The sequence below is a fragment of the Numida meleagris genome, chromosome 2 (genome assembly GCF_002078875.1).
Source record: "Numida meleagris isolate 19003 breed g44 Domestic line chromosome 2, NumMel1.0, whole genome shotgun sequence".
Taxonomy (NCBI): Eukaryota; Metazoa; Chordata; class Aves; order Galliformes; family Numididae; genus Numida; species Numida meleagris.
This window is the reverse complement of record NC_034410.1, coordinates 19,389,561-19,405,823: the sequence shown is the minus strand read 5'-3', so window position 1 is coordinate 19,405,823 and position 16,263 is coordinate 19,389,561. Positions and strand designations below refer to the sequence as shown.

Here is a 16,263-nt window from a genome sequence, read left to right as displayed (position 1 = left end):
GGCCCCGGGGTAGGGCCGACGCCCTTCTTCGCCCGCCGCGCTCCGAGCTCCGCTCTGCTCCCGGATTACAAAGCCGCTCCGTTCCGCGCCGCCATGAGCTTCAGCAGCAGCAAGAACTCCTCGTACCGCCGCATGTTCGGCGGGGGCAGCCGGCCCAGCAGCGGCACTCGCTACATCACGTCCAGCACCCGCTATTCCCTGGGCAGCGCCCTGCGGCCCAGCAGCGCCCGCTATGTGTCCGCCTCGCCCGGCGGCGTGTACGCCACCAAGGCGACGTCGGTGCGGCTGCGGAGCAGCATGCCGCCCATGCGGATGCACGACGCCGTGGATTTCACCCTGGCGGACGCCATCAACACGGAGTTCAAGGCGAACCGCACCAACGAGAAGGTGGAGCTGCAGGAGCTCAACGACCGCTTCGCCAACTACATCGACAAGGTGCGCTTCCTGGAGCAGCAGAACAAGATCCTGCTGGCCGAGCTGGAGCAGCTCAAGGGCAAGGGCACGTCCCGCCTGGGCGACTTGTACGAGGAGGAGATGCGGGAGTTGCGGCGCCAGGTGGACCAGCTGACCAACGACAAGGCGCGCGTCGAGGTGGAGCGCGACAACCTGGCCGACGACATCATGCGCCTGCGGGAGAAGTGAGTGCGGGGCCGGCGCGGGGCTGGGGGCCGGGCGCGGGGAGGGCTCCCATCCCCCTCCCTCCCCTCACCCGTGTGTCGCTGCTTGCAGGTTGCAGGAGGAGATGCTGCAGCGGGAGGAGGCCGAGAACACTCTGCAGTCCTTCCGACAGGTGGGCGCGGCCGCCGCGGGGCGGTGGGGGGGCGGTGGGTCGGGGCTGGGGGCTGGCTTTGCCCGGACAAAGGGCGCCCGGCGCTGCCCCTTGTTCTTCCCGTTGTTTTCTTTAGAGGGGTGCCGCAGTCCGGGGCGGGGGGTGAGGCTATTGTCCCGCTTTATCCCGATCTGGCCGGCTCCACAAAAGCGCTCCGACGTGGAATCGCATTCTGATCCAATAGTTGTGAAAAGGCGCAGCCATCTGCGCGTCCGGCTGAAGGGTATTAATGGTTTCTATGGGATTCACCGAGGAATGCAGATCCAGGCATTATGGCCGGTGTGGTGGCAGCAGATTGAAATAATGGATCCCTTTGTGTCGGAGGGGAGGGTGCCGTGGGCTGCATTCCTACCAAATGTGTAATGGTGGGGGCATATTCCTAGGGGAGAGTTTCTCTTAAATACAGGCTCCTTCTCGATGAACCACATCGCTCTGCACTCTCAGAAAACTGTCAACTGTCCTAGATTTGAAGTGTTCATATCGGCAGTGTCTGCTGATCAGAAGCAGACAGTGGGTTCCTTGGGATGAGCTCACAGCAGCTGTCTGTATCCCCTTGATGTGCATTAAGAATGTTGAATTTAATCCTATGTAAGCAAAGATGTTAATGTAGGAAACTGCATCAGAATTCAGTCTCTGTAGGAAGCTGCGGTGTCACACGAACAAACCAAAGCCGATGTGACAGCCAGAACCAACTGTGCAGCCTGCGGAAAGTTCTGAGCTCAGGTTTTGATTTGTGCAAAAACAGCTCTCGGCTTGGATTGAGCGCTGTTTGGACTAGCAGATGTTTAGGAATGTGCCTTCTCAAAACAAAATAACTGCCTGAAAACTGCTGGTGTGAAACAACATTGCTATCACTCCTCTGAGCTGGAAGCAGCTGCTCTGTATCTCCAGACAGCTGGGCGCAGGCTGACGATCCCAGAGCTCTCCATAGGCAATAGTAGGTGTCACCATGCAGGAAGCTGTCGTTTGATTTTCAGCATTTCCCTAGGCAAAGGCTTCAGTGGTCTCTGAATGAGAGCGGGTGTCTTAGTGAGCGTGGGAACAGACACCTAGCAGGGTCTGGGAATGAGGTGTCCGCTGACATTTTGGGGGGCTGAAGGTTGAAACAGCAGTTCCAGGAACTGCCTTAACCTAGGCTGCTGCGTTACTAAGGCTGAGCCAATCAAAGTAGTTGTGAAGTCAATGCAGAAGCATTCATAGAATCATAGAATTAGCTAGGTTGGAGAAGACCTACAAGATCATCCAGTCCAACCATCCACCTACCACCAATAACCCCACTAAACCATGTCTCTCAATGCTATCTCTAAATGTTTCTTGAACACCTCCAGGGATGGTGACTCAACCACCTCCCTGGGCAGTCCCTTCCAATTTCCCTTTTTTGTTTTAAATTGCTAGAGTTCAAGCACAAGCTCCTTTGACTTAAAGCTAGTTTAGTTGTGCATGCTTCTCTAGTGCACTTCAAGGCATGTTTTTCTCTCCCTCCATCCGATGAAGCTTTGCAAAGGCTGCAGGCTGTTACGTGAGCTCTTTGCGCGTGCATCACGTTCATTGTCTGCTTCCCTGCCCATGCACTGTGGCTGTGTAACCCCTCAGGTTTACATGTAGAAACTGCAGATCATTGTTTAAATCAACTTGTAGCACAAATAGTACATGCTGCTGAGTTTGGTTTGAACAAGAGTATACCAATTTTTCCCTGCCGCAAAGGAGTAGTTCTAACATGCTGATTTTGAAGAGAAAGTATGCTTGAGAGTTACTGAATTTTGTTCTCTAAACAAGAGATGCATGTGACTGTCCTCACATGCTGTGGGGTGTCCTACATCAAATAAGCCTAGGGATTTGGTGACTACTTTGTGCAACAAAAGAGGCATCATAATTGGTGAGAAAGTTATGTACTGCAGCTTTGTCAGATGCTCTGACAGCGGGGAACAGATCTGAGCCCATGACAAGGCAAACAGGTCAGCTCCTGCCTAACAAGGGGTTTCCTGAAATAAGCGAGGATGTTCAGCCCTCCTATGTGGCTGCCATTAAAGAATCTCTTCAGATAAAATCAATACATAGTCCAATTACTCACATGCATGACTTAATCTTCTTTGCTCAGACTGTTAATAGCTTATTCATTTACGTGGCTCTAGAGAGTGCAGAATAAGTGCACTTAAGTAAAGTATAGTAAAATACACATTATGTATTGAACAAGCCTCCAGTTTAAGATGCTTTCGGTACATTAGAAGTTGCTAAAACTTCTGTAGCTCTTTGGTTCTGGAGGAAAAAAAAAATCCCCGTTAGTATTCAGACATGTAAAATCCAGTGGAAACACTCTGGATTTCTCAGTAGTCATGTAAACATGTTAGGTCATAGTTGTGTAACTTCCTTCTAGAATGGTCGTTGAGTTTTTTTGGGAGGAGAACAAATGAGTTAAGGAATTTTTTTTTTCTCTGAACTGGAAAACAGAGCCAAGATGAACTATGGGTGTGCAGCTAGAGTTGATAGGAAACTTTCATAACACATCAAAGGGGCATTTTGCTGGATAAAGAACGCTGCAGAATTCTTCTGGTGCAAAAAATCTGAATCCCTGAATTGGAATAATCCAAAGGGAGGCTTCCTAGTAGTCTAAAGAAAACTTTTTCTGTTTCGGAGGCGCTGTAATAGTGAGCACTGCTGATTAGGAATGTTTATGTTCTGGACAAAATACAGAACGGCTGTAAAGCAAGTTGTGAGAACATGATGCTTACGTTAATACCATATGAACATAACCAAGCAGCTGTGTGTGCGCCCAGGGCGAAAGGACCAGTCTTCCCCTTTATAAACTGCTTTACTTGTGTCTTTAAAATGAAAGAAGTTACTGATCAGTGGTTAATTTTCAGTTGTTTTTTGAACAAATTAACACTGCTCCCATGTAACATTCATGGCATATCATCTGCTGTGCCTTAAATGAATTTTTGTTGTTGATTAAGGCTATCTCTGTCCAGCAAAAGGTGGATGGAGTCTTTGCCAGCTAATGTGAGGGTGTAGGCAGCAGTGACTGACTCCATTTGCATTTATGCTCATGCCTTTTCCTCCAGGGACATCTGTCAAACTGCTTGGGGTAGTCTGCTAGACTTAACAGGGTGCTTTCAAGTTGTGGTCTGTGGAGCCAAGGGGCTCTGTGGTTCATCACTGAGGAGTCCATAGGAGATGAACAAGAAATTAAGCCCACTCGTGGGTACGTGGGTTACACTTTTAAGCCCCAGTGGTGTTTTTGGTATTGTCAAGCCACAAGAGCTTAGCACTGTCTTGTAAACTAAGTATGTGCTTTTGTCTTTGAGCAGGGTTTATACCCACCATGATGTGTGTTCTTGGTCATGGTCAGCAATATCTTAGCAAAGATGACATCTTCATATGCTGTGTAGTTCACAAAATTGTGATAAAGCTGCATGTAATGATTGATCTCCGAGGCCGGGGTAGGAAGTGGCAAAAATAAGGTTGCTAATTGTTCTTTTCTCTCTGATCAGGATGTTGACAATGCCTCTCTGGCACGTCTTGATCTTGAGCGCAAAGTTGAGTCCTTGCAAGAAGAAATTGTCTTCTTGAAGAAGCTTCATGATGAGGTAAGCTGAATAATGAGGTCTGTGTTTGGGCACTATCAGTCTAGTGAGCAAGTAAACTCTTCTGGTTCTGGTCCCAGGTCCTCACCTGTGCATGTTCTGTGTAGTGTTGTTTATTAACTCTGAGTGTCTATTTCTCTAAGGAAATCCGGGAACTGCAGGCCCAACTCCAGGAACAGCACATCCAAATTGATATGGATGTTTCTAAGCCTGATCTTACTGCTGCCCTGCGGGATGTTCGTCAACAATATGAAAGCGTTGCTGCTAAGAATCTTCAGGAAGCTGAAGAGTGGTACAAGTCCAAAGTAAGTAAAATGTGTTGTAGGATTATACAGGTGCAGCAAGCATTCAAGTGAATTTTAGGTAACAGCTTTGCTGTAGCACTCAGTGTTCCTTCTGTACTGAATGTTAGCACAGCCACAGAATAGGGTAGTCTTTAAACTCCTGGTCTGGGAAGAATACAGTTGGAAAAATCATTTGTGCCCTAAATGCGGCATCAAACTAATGGGCTCATTTCCTGTTCTTCCCTATTCTTGTAGCTGGAGGCAGTCAGTAAGTATGTACTTAAGAAAGGAATGAAAGAATGCGTGAAAAGATCTGAAACATAACAACTGGATAGGAATAGAAAAGTTGAGTGTAATGTTCATGTTCAAATATTTCAGGTATTAGAAATTCCCTGTAATGCCTTCAATTGCCTCCAAATTCTGAGTCTAGAATTAGTCTGCTATACCATTTTTGTGAAGTGTTATGCTGACCAAACTGGGTGTTTCCAGTTTGCAGATCTCTCTGAAGCTGCTAACAGGAACAATGATGCCCTGCGCCAGGCCAAACAAGAAGCTAATGAATACCGCAGACAGATTCAGTCTCTCACCTGTGAAGTTGATGCCCTTAAAGGAAGCGTAAGTAGACGATGTTCCTCCTGATGCAGCTTTTTAAGCACTATGCTGTAGTTCAGTGGATAGGTGTGGCTGCAGCTGATCTCCCATACAAGACAGCAGTGTACCCATACTTCCTGGAAAAGACTCTCTGGGCTCCACTTGTCTGCATGTACTGTGTAGTTCACTCGTCAGATTGCTATACTGAAGTGGTCTTTCTCAAGGTGTGAACAATACAGAATGCGCTATATGAACCCTGAGGGAACAGTGGAAATGTGCAGATCTTGCACTTTCTAGAATCCAATTGCCTGAAAGGCTGGCTTGAAATGGAGGTAACTGTGTATAGTACACCTGCAGATCCCCTCACCAAGTGCTGTCTGCGTGCTGACTTGTACTGTGTGTTTGGCTTACTGTGGGGGTTTGCTTTGCTATCTGGTAGAATAAACGTGAATCCTGTCTCATCAGACATCAGAGTACCACACCTTGACTTTGCAAGGGGAGGATAAGGAGATGACAAACTGGGGATATGTCTGGGCATTTTCAGAAAGGACACTGTCATTCAACTTCCTTTTTCTCTTTAAGTTATAAAGGGCCTTGACATTGGAAAGAGTGGGTGAACTGCAGTTGTACTTGACTTTATTCTCTTCCAGAATGAATCCCTGGAGCGCCAGATGCGTGAGATGGAGGAGAATTTCGCTGTTGAAGCTGCTAACTACCAAGACACTATTGGCCGCCTGCAGGATGAGATTCAGAACATGAAGGAAGAAATGGCTCGCCATCTTCGTGAGTACCAGGACCTGCTGAATGTAAAGATGGCTCTTGATATTGAGATTGCTACCTACAGGAAACTGCTGGAGGGAGAAGAGAGCAGGTAAAAATCACATGCAGACACTTACCTCCTTGCAGTTATTGTTTAGAGATTCTGTACCCTTGTTTGACTTCATCCATTTCTTCTGTTCCTTCAGGATTAACATGCCTATTCCCACCTTTGCTTCTTTGAACCTGAGAGGTAAGTTGTTTGATTTGGGTCAGTGTAGGCCGCTGTTTTTAATCTTTAGCAAAAAGATCATGGATAGTTCCTTTTACTGTAGTATTTGAACTGCTGTAAATGCAGTTGTATATGAAAGTCATTCTTACACACAACTACAGTATTTGCAGTTACTTAATTTTGGATGGGAGGTGGTACTTTGTTCCTGGGCATACACAAGGAAGTATCAATACATAACAAGTAATTGTTTTGGACTTCTGAAGCTGCTTTAAGAGGAATAATAAGAAGAAAGCTAGTTTATCGTTCATGATCATTCAAAGAGAAAAGGACTTTGTATACTAAACTGGGATTCTGAAAGTAGATACTGACATTCATCAGTTCTTTGAGGAGGCACTTCATCTAGACTTTTGGTAATAATACATTTTCTTCTGCAGAAACCAACATTGAGTCTCAGCCAATGGTTGACACTCACTCAAAGAGGACGCTTCTAATTAAGACTGTGGAAACTAGAGATGGACAGGTTGGTGGTAACTTTGATTTTTTTATTTCTGTCTCAGCTGGTTACTTTGCCCAGTGGCATAGCCTGGGCTACTGATTGGTGCAGCCTGTATATGGTAGACAGCATCTGGCAGTCCAAGCTGCATGGCAGAACACGCAGATGTAGAAAATATACTTCTGTGGAACAGACCACAAAGCAGCCTTAAGAATAGCTTGAGTGGCTGACAGCCTCTGTTTACAGGAGACTTTGTTTAGTTCAGTTGCAAGTTCTCAAGATTTCTCCCATCACATAAGAAAAATGTTGGAGGAGAAGCATTTATTAGGGGCGAGATACTGTATTTGGACTAAATTGAAGTTTAAATGGTACCTGCACAAGATTAACATCGAAACTTCTCATTTATAAGCAAATGCTGATATCTTTGTTCACTTCTGTGCTACTATTTGTTCCAGTTCTAACTCTTCATAACAACTGTCTCAAGCTTAATGCAAGTGTGTCTCTTTTTCAACAGGTTATTAATGAAACTTCCCAGCATCACGATGACTTGGAGTAAAGCTGAAGTGAAGATGCAAACTTAATGCAGGAGAAATTCTTACCAGCAAGGTTTTAAAAAGTTCATGTCTTAAAGGAAGAAACAGCTTTCAAGTGCCTTTCTCCAGTTTTTCCATGAGCGCAAGATTATTATGCTAGGAAATAGGTCTTAGATCTTGCAAACTGACTCTCCCCGAAGGATTAGAGTTTACAATGGAGTCTAGTTTACAAATAGCAATATCTTGTGCTGCAATACTGTTTTTAAGTATCTGAATTTAATAAAACCGCTTTTTCCAGCACAGTATGAGCAACCTGTCGCTACTTCAATAAATCTTTGGAAAATGGCTCTTGATGTGTTCTAATTTAACTTCATGACTTTCTGCAAAGCCATAACTTAATGCTGGAATTACTATACGGTTGACAACTCCAGTACTGATTGTGTGGAATATTGTTTTCAGATTAACTAGACAAACTGTCTTCCCATTTACTGCTTAGGTTTTGGAACCAATTAAAATGGAATATAACTGGCAGATGCATAATGTATTGATACTTCTTACCAGTTGAATAAAATGATACTTCAAGCTAATAAAAACTAATCTTGCTTTCATGTATCAGTTATCCAGTTGATGAGCTAAGAGTACTCAAAATACTTTAGAGCTAGGCTGGATAAAATATGGTAGATAAGTGAGACAGGCGTAGCTCATACACCCCCTTATCTGAGACAGCACCTTTGCAAAATAAACAGCTGACCTGATGTACTGACTTCACTTTCCAGGAAAGATCAGTTCCCAAAGGCTTGTCTGCATTTTAGAAGCTAAAATGAAGGCTTGAGCTGGAATGGTGCTTTACGGAGATAGTTGAAGGGAAAACAAGGAAAACAGCTTTCCTTTGCTGTGCTCTTTCTGGCCGCATAAGAGAGAGGAGAGCCTCCCTGATCAGTGTTTTCTGCTGCATATCAGCCCCCATGCAGCAGAATGGAAGCAATGACATAGCCTTTTGAGAGGCAGAAAGAGGTTTAAGTCCTCTGTGAACGGTATTAGAGGAAAATCTCTTCTGCAGAGCAAGATGCTTTTCCATTTAATGCAGTCAAGCTCCAAAAGTAACTTTTGTTCTGCATTACTTCTGTAAATTATTCTTTTTGTAAGCGTTGTCAGATCTCATGGTTTAGGGGATGAGTAAATAAGGATTGGAATTGTTCAATAAATACGAGTTGAGTTGCATTCATTGCTTTTTCAAGGTGAAGGTACAAAGGTTAAGTCCAGTGTTGTGCAGATGCTTTCATAAGAGCGTGGGAGCTGATCTTTATGAAAGATTATCCAGGCAAAAAAATAACACACAACATTTTTTCATTGGAATTAATTAGTTCTTTCCTTTGTTTCAGTGCATGACTAAAGCAGTGCAAGGGCTGGTGGGAGGGGGCAGTAGGAGTCTGTATTTTTATGCCATTGTCTGCAGCACCCAGCCAGGAGCTATGCAGTAACCAATATACTAAAGGGGAAGTTAGCCAGGGACAGCCTGGTGAACAGGATATTCTCATTGAAAAGTGAGAGTGAACCCAGCACCTCTCACGCTGTAGAGGTTACAGACACCAGACTGACTGTGTTACATACAGCTACAGTTAGGAGATGCCCTTTGTGATAGTGGTAGCTCTGGGAGTGTATGACAGCTCATTGTGAACACTTAACAGACATGAGTGCCTGCAGCCTTTACGGATTAGAGCACAGTAAGGCACTTACTTGCATCCTGCCCCTGGCAGCTTTGGGCACTGAAGAGCCCCTTTCTGCTGAAGCGCTGGGGAGCACCGAGGAGTGGCACTGCTGGGCAGGAGGAGCGGGCTCTGCCTGGGGACAGCAGGGACCTGTGGCACACGCTGCTGGAGGTCACCTGAGTTGTGAGAGCCTTTCAGATGCTGCTTTTGTCCCTGCCACCAGTTGCCCGGCTCACTTCTTTCTCTTGCCTTTGTTTCCTCACCAACCAGATAAAAGAAGCGACAGCATCAAGCCTGACAGCAAAGCAAAGGAGTTATTCCTGACTTTTTTGTGTTCAGGGTTACTCACAGCCCAGAGAAATATGCAATAGAGCTTTCAAGCCTGTAAATAAAAAAAAAAAAAAAAGAGAGAGAAATAAAAATAAAATCTGGTTGCTATGGGGATAGGAAGGCTGCAGGAGGCTATTCCAAAGCCTGCAGTCTGTGCGAGCGCAGTGTTCTCACGGCAGAAAGGAGAGTGTGTGGTGGCTGTGTAAACTTCAGTTTGACTGGGGCATGCCAGGCTTACGCTCATATATAACTGCTGTAAGCACCTAAGTGCTGAGCCAGCAGCTAACCTCAGACCTGTGTTCTCATCCTAGTGACCTCACTATGGCTGTGGGTCACCACCACTGCAGCTGTGCACAGACCCTGTAACGAGCATCAGGATGCTGCTCCCACAGCCAAGCCGCAGCGTGGACAGGCAGATTTTCCTCCCTCACTGAGTTGTTGTGAATGGAAGTCACCAGGTCGATGTGTGATAAGTAACAGCAGTTACTGCTAAAGGCTATATAAACATATATATTTGTAAATGTTGATATCTAACAAGAATTTCTGACACCACGTCCTTTCCAGTTAACCCAGGCAAAACTGATCCTGCCTGTCACTTCTGTTGCATTAGGAAACCCACACAGTGTCTAACTCCACCCTGTGAGGTGTACTCAATAAATAATATTAATCCTCCAGATAACCTTGGTAAAATAATCTTTAGTCCTTGTATTTAATTTATTTTACTTGATGTGGCCAAGAGCTTCTTGCCTTCTTCCCCTATCGTGCTGTTAGCACAGTCCCCATTCCAAGCCTATGGTAACATGTAACTAATGCACAAAAGCATGGTACAGAGCTGCTGAGGAGGGGTGATATTCAGTTAGTGGCATTGCTGGGCAACCCCTGCAGTGGGGCACCCGTGGCCCCCTGCTCTTCACAAAAGCCACAAAAGCTCCCAAGGAACCAAGATCTTCAGAAAACCATTTATAGGAGACCGCTCATCCTCAGCTGTGGTGAGAGTTCTGCCAAGGGGTCTCCATACCAGACACGGTACCCAGTTCTGACTGTGATTAGAGCAGTCACAGGGCTCATGCTCAGAGTCCAAGGTAAAAGTCATGGAACAGAATCATAGAATCCTTTGAGCTGGAAGGGGCCCTTAAAAGCCATCTAGTTCAACTCCTCTGCAATAAACAGGGGCACCTACAGCTAGATCAGGTGCACAGAGCCCCATCCAGCCTGACCTTAAATACGTCTCCAAAGACAAGGCATCCACCACCTCTCTGGACAACCTGTTCCAGTGCCTCACCACTCTTATTGTAACAAGCATCTTCCTTATTTCCAATCTAAGTCCCCCCTCCTTTAGTTTGAAACCATTTCCCCTTGTCCTCTCACAGCAGATCCTGCTAAAGAGTCTGTCCCCTTCTTTCTTACAGCCTCATTTTAGATACCAAAAGGCCATCCTCAGGTCTCCCCGGAGCCTTCTCTTCTCCAGGCTGCACAGTCCCAGCTCTCTCAGCCTGTCCTCATAGGGACGTGTTCCATCCCCCAGATCATTTTTGTGGCCCTCCTCTGTATGAACTCCAACAGGTCCACATCTCTCCTGCGCTGAGGACTCCACATCTAGACGTGGTACTCCAGACAAGGTCTCACAGTGCAGGGGTTGCTTATGCCAGCTGGTGTGAAGGGAGATGCCCGGGAGTGCAAATCCCCACATTCAAAGATGTGGAGTGGTTGGATAGAGGAGATCACTGATGCCCTAATTGCAGGTAAACATCAGACACTTTAATTGCAAATCAATTTACAAGGGAAAGGAAGAGAAGCTTGGATATCATTGAAATTTCTAAAGTCATTTGCATATAATTAACTGCTTTAATAGACATTTTCTTGAGTGCAGTCATGTATGCAGAACTAGGAAGTGCTAAAAATAAAAATCATATTTTTAATCTTCATTTGGTCCCTTTGTGCTCATGCAGAATAGTACAGATTTCAGCTGCAAACTCATGGGCCTTGTCTCATACCACACCACACTTCAGCAACCACTGAAGTGAGCGTTCAATAACTCAGTGAGGTGATGTTACAGCTCTGTTCCACGCATGGGACCACACAGAACAGCCACCAAAGCCACTCCTGGGGTCCTGGCTACTCCATGAAGAGCCCACAGGTGAAAGCTGGTTTTGAACTTTGGTCTACAGCAGCCAAACTTGTTGCCTCAGAAAAGGGCAAGCCCATAGGAGCCCAGTCTCTGCACAATGGTGTGTAATAGTTTCCATACAAACTCCTCAGCCTGACATTTTCTGCCCATCTCATTTTCAGAGACGTATTGCAGCTGTCTCCCTGTGGTGGGTTACACGAACTGCAGCCTGTGGAAATGTTCCTCTTGTCTGACGGATCCTTACCTCTAGTGCACTGTACAGGATCGTACAACAACAAATGGAAGCGATATGATTCTGAAGATGTCTCAGATTTAGTAGGCACCAAACAAAGAAGAAAAAAAAATAACTTTCAGGATGGAAAATCATGGAGGATTGACTCCAGCCAGCAGCCAAGCACCCACACAGCTGCTTTTTCCCTCCCTCACCCCAAGAGGGAGAAAATAGGAGGAATACAAGTGAGGGAAATTGTGGATTGAGATCAAGACAACTGAATTGGTGAAGAAAGAGAGGAAGAACCATGAGCAAAGCAGAGGAAATCATACAGCACCGCTACAGACAGCTTGATACTCGGTCTGTCAAGGGGCAGCTTGGAAGCCAAACGCCTTTCTACTCTCTTATCTCAGTTTTTATTGCTGGGCATAGAATCATAGAATCACCAAGGCTGGAAAAGACATCCTAGATCATCCAGTCCAACCATTCACATATCACCAATATTTCCCACTAAACCATGTCCCTCAGTACAACACCTAAATGTTTCTTGAACACTCCAGGGACAGTGATTTCACCACCTTCTCCCTGGGCAGCCTGTTCCAGTGCCTGACCACATGCCTGAAGAAGTTTTTCCTAACATCCTACCTGAATCACCCCAGCGCAACTTGAGGCCATTCCCTCTAGCCCTATCACTAGTTACAAGGGAGAAGAGACTAACCCCACCCCACTACAACCTCCTTTCAGGCAGTTGTAGAGATCAATAATGTCACCCCTGAGCCTCCTCTTCTCCAGACTAAATAATTCCAGTTCCCTCAGCCAATCCCCATAAGACTTTTGCTCCAGACCCCTCACCAGCTTTGTTGCCCTTCTCTGAACATGCTCCAGGACCCCAATGTCTTCCTTGCAGTGAGGGGCCCAAAACTGAACACAGTGCTTGAGGTGCAACCTCACCAGGGTTGAGTACAGAGGGATGATCACTTCCTTGCTTCAGCTGGCAACACTATTTCTGATACAAGCCAGGCCACCTGGGCACACTGCTGCCTCACATTCAGCTGAGCATCAACCAACACCCCAAGTCCATTTCTTGTACGGTGTTCCAGCCACTCTGCCCCAAGACTGTAGCATTGCCTGGGGTTGCTGTGGCCAAAGTGCAGGACCTGGCACTTGATCATGTTGAACTTCATCCCTTTGGCCCCAGCCTAGTGATCGAGCCTGTCCAGATCACTCTGTAGGGCCTTCCCACTCCCTGGCAGATCAACACTTCCTGCCAGCTTGGTGTCATCTGCAAACTACTGAGTGCGCACTCAATGCCTTCATCCAGGCCATCAATAAAGATATTGAACAGAACAGATCCCAAAACTGACCCCTGGAGAGCCCCACTCATGACCAGTCATCAGCTGGATTTATCTCCATTCACCACTACTCTCTGGGCCCAGACATCCAGCCAGTTCTTTACTCTGCAAAAGTGTATAAAAGTCCAAGCCATGGACTGCCAGCTACTCCAGGAAAATACTGTGGGAGACAGTGTCAAAGGCTTTGCTGGAGTCTATGTAAACCAGATCAACAGCCTTCCCGTCATCCACCATGTGTGTCACTCAGTCAAGGAAGGAGATTAGATTAGTCAAGCAGGACCTGCCTTTCATGAATCCATGCTGGCTAGGCTCGGTCCTCCAGTTTTCCCAAACATGCCGTGTGATCTCCCTCAAGATGATCTGCTCTATAACCTCTTCTGGCATGATGCTGTACAATATGGGATATCCTTTGGCCCATTTGGATCAGCTGTTGCAGCTGTGCCCCCTCCCAGCATTTTCCTTCTAAGCTTTCTTCTCTCCAGGCTGAACAGTCCCAGCTATCTTGGTCTATTCTGCTGTGTCAGATGCTTCAGACCCTTCTGCTGGACTTGCTCTGGTATGTCCATGCCTCTCGCAGTGGGGAGCCCAAAGCACTGGCAGTGAGGAAACCCAAGCACTGCAGATGGGCCTCACTAGGGCTGAGTAGAGGTGACTGTGCTCCTCAGAAAGTGTAGCTTCACTGTGCAATTGCACTGACTGGTCATGGAAAGGATCTATAGGCAGGGGTGACCTGGCAGATGGGAGGGTAGGTAAAGGCCAGAGCTCTGCAGTTAACTTACAAACAGGCATAACAGGTCAGACCAACTATCCAACTAGTCTGCTCAAGTGCTTGCTGAAAGCACTGGCTTAAGAAACAGGACCCCAATTCCTAAAATAGCCTTCATTTTTGGGAAGTCTTAACCCAGAGGCTTCATCCAGATAGTTTATAAGCTTGTCTGATCTATTTTGAAACATTCAATATTTTTTTCTTCTAACATCCTGTACTTTATAATTTGACAGTGAACCAAAGAAAAAAAATTTTGATGATTTTATCCTCACTTTCTAATCATTTTGTTGACTTGCCAGTAGTTCTTGTATTATGAAACATAGTAATCATTCATTTTGCATTCAATCCCTCCATGCCAACCGCCATTTGGCAGACTTCTCCAGCAGATCCCTGAGGCACCTCTGTGTGCTTCTACTGTTCACAGTGTCTTGTCATCTATGAGCTCTCATCTAGGAACCCTAAAATCCTCATCTTCTTATTTTAGTTTTGCTATAACCTATTTAAAACATGGTGACCAAGATAACAAGTAGTCTTCAAGACACATGCATCAGAGCAACACAGAATGACATAATGGGAACTCCTGCTTTGTGCTTAGTTATTTTTAAGGTAAGTAAAAATATCCCATCTAGAGTTTTGATCATTGCTCAGTACCGCACTGACATTTTCAGGAAGTTATTCACAGTGACTTGAAGTTCTATTTCCTAAGAACTAATAGCTAATTCATAACTCCAGCTACATAGAGTTATTTTTTCCCCTGTGCTTTGCAGTCTTTGACATTAAATTTACATCTGCTGTTTGATCGCCCAGTCAGCAAGCCAACTGCAATATCCTTCTGGAGCTTTGAGCTTGGCATTAATACTGACTGTGCTTCATAAATTCACAAAATCAGAAAACTTCATTAACTTACTATTCATTCTTTGCTAGGTCACCAAGGAATATACTGAATGGTAAAATCTAAAGAGCAAATGCTTGTGGGAGCACATCAACAGCTTCCCTCCTCAGTGAAGGCTGTCTATTACTGTAATGCTAAAATGCAACTGAAAGCAAAACAATGATAGCAGGGTAGCAAAGTCGTAGCAAAATCCTAGGCTGCAGCAACTGAGGATAAGCGCAAATACAGCAGCCATGAACACAGAAACAAAAGAAAGAATCTACCCACCCTTAAAAGGCCTCAGATACACAGGGATCTCCCTTTCTTCCACTTCCAACCCTTAAATGAGGTCTGGGAAGGAGTTGATCCTGGCTCCACCCCTTCCGGTCACTCAGGTACATTGCATGCACTTGGTTCAAGCCATGACTCAGCATTTCCACTCCAATTATTTGTGTCTTTTTTCCCACTTTCTGACTTGAAGTGGAGAGGATCTTCTCCCTGGATCTTCCCTCCTTAGAAATCTGCAAAAACTTCCGGCAAAATCTTCCATTTGTCTCACCCTTACCCACAAAGAATCACAGAACCATAGAACATCTCTGAGTTGTAAGGGAGGCACAAGGATCAAGTCCAACCGCTGGCTCAACACGGAACCACTAAAAATCCAAACCCAGTGACTGAGAGTGCTGTCCGAATGCTCCTTCAACTCTGGCACTTGAGGCCATGCCCACTCCCCTGGGCAGCCAGTTCCATGCCCTGACCAACCCCTGGTGCAGAACCATTCCCTGACCCCCACCTGCCCCTCCCCTGACACAGCTCCATGCCGTTCCCTCTGGCCCTGTTGCTGCCCCCAGGGAGCAGAGCTCAGCACTGCCCCTCCACTTCCTGTGAGAGCTGCAGCCGCCATGAGGCCTCCCCTCAGCTCCTCTGCTCTGGGCTGAGCAAACCCAGGGACCTCACCTCCTCATATGTCTTGCCCTTTATACCCTTCACCACTGTCATAGCCCTTCTTTGGACACTCTGTAATAGTTTTATGTCCTCTTTGTACTGTGGCACCCAAACTGCTCCCAGTGCTGGAGGTGAGGCCGCACAGAGCAGAGCAGACAACCCCTCCCTCACCCAGTGGCAGTGCTGGGCCTGGTGCACCCCAGGGCACAGTTGGCCCTTCTGGCTGCCAGGGCACACTGCTAGCTCACATTCACCTTGCTGTCAGCCAGAATTGCCTGACCCCTCTCCATGGGGTTGCTGTCTAGCCTCTCATCCCCCTAAACTGTAAACGCATCCAGGATTGCACTGACCCAAGTGCAGAATTCAGCAATTGCTCTTGTAAAACTCCACGCAGTTGGTGGTTGCCCAGCCCTCTGGTATGTCAAGATCGCTCTGTAAGGCCTCTCTACCCTTGAGGGACTCAATGGCTCCTACCAAAGCTTGTAAAATCCTCGCGGACATTTCCACTAGATTCATGAGGCATGACTTCCTCAGGAAAAAATGCATATGGAATTTTACACAGTATAGTTGCTCTTACAGTTTCTTCTGATGTTACGAGGTAAAAATATTAGATTTATCACTCTATAGATTTTGGCATTGCCCTGGAGCCTTA

The 16,263-nt window shown here is 46.2% G+C and overlaps 1 protein-coding gene across 1 annotated transcript; it reads left to right on the top strand.

The window, feature by feature from the left end:
• Positions 1-7,902, top strand: VIM (vimentin). The gene is made up of 9 exons (XM_021387803.1): positions 1-638; positions 730-790; positions 4,318-4,413; positions 4,554-4,715; positions 5,184-5,309; positions 5,936-6,156; positions 6,251-6,294; positions 6,708-6,793; positions 7,281-7,902. Exons 1-9 carry the CDS (start codon positions 94-96, stop codon positions 7,320-7,322), a joined length of 1,383 nt encoding a protein of 460 aa, XP_021243478.1. The 5' UTR covers positions 1-93; the 3' UTR covers positions 7,323-7,902.

What these genes read in the sequence shown, in the direction of transcription:
- VIM (XM_021387803.1), top strand. Translation starts at nt 94, where the DNA reads ATGAGCTTCAGCAGCAGCAAGAACTCCTCGTACCGCCGCATGTTCGGC. An exon ending in ATCATGCGCCTGCGGGAGAA is followed by an intron (nt 639 to 729) that starts GTGAGTGCGGGG and finishes CGCTGCTTGCAG; the next exon opens with GTTGCAGGAGGAGATGCTGC. An exon ending in TGAAGAAGCTTCATGATGAG is followed by an intron (nt 4,414 to 4,553) that starts GTAAGCTGAATA and finishes TATTTCTCTAAG; the next exon opens with GAAATCCGGGAACTGCAGGC.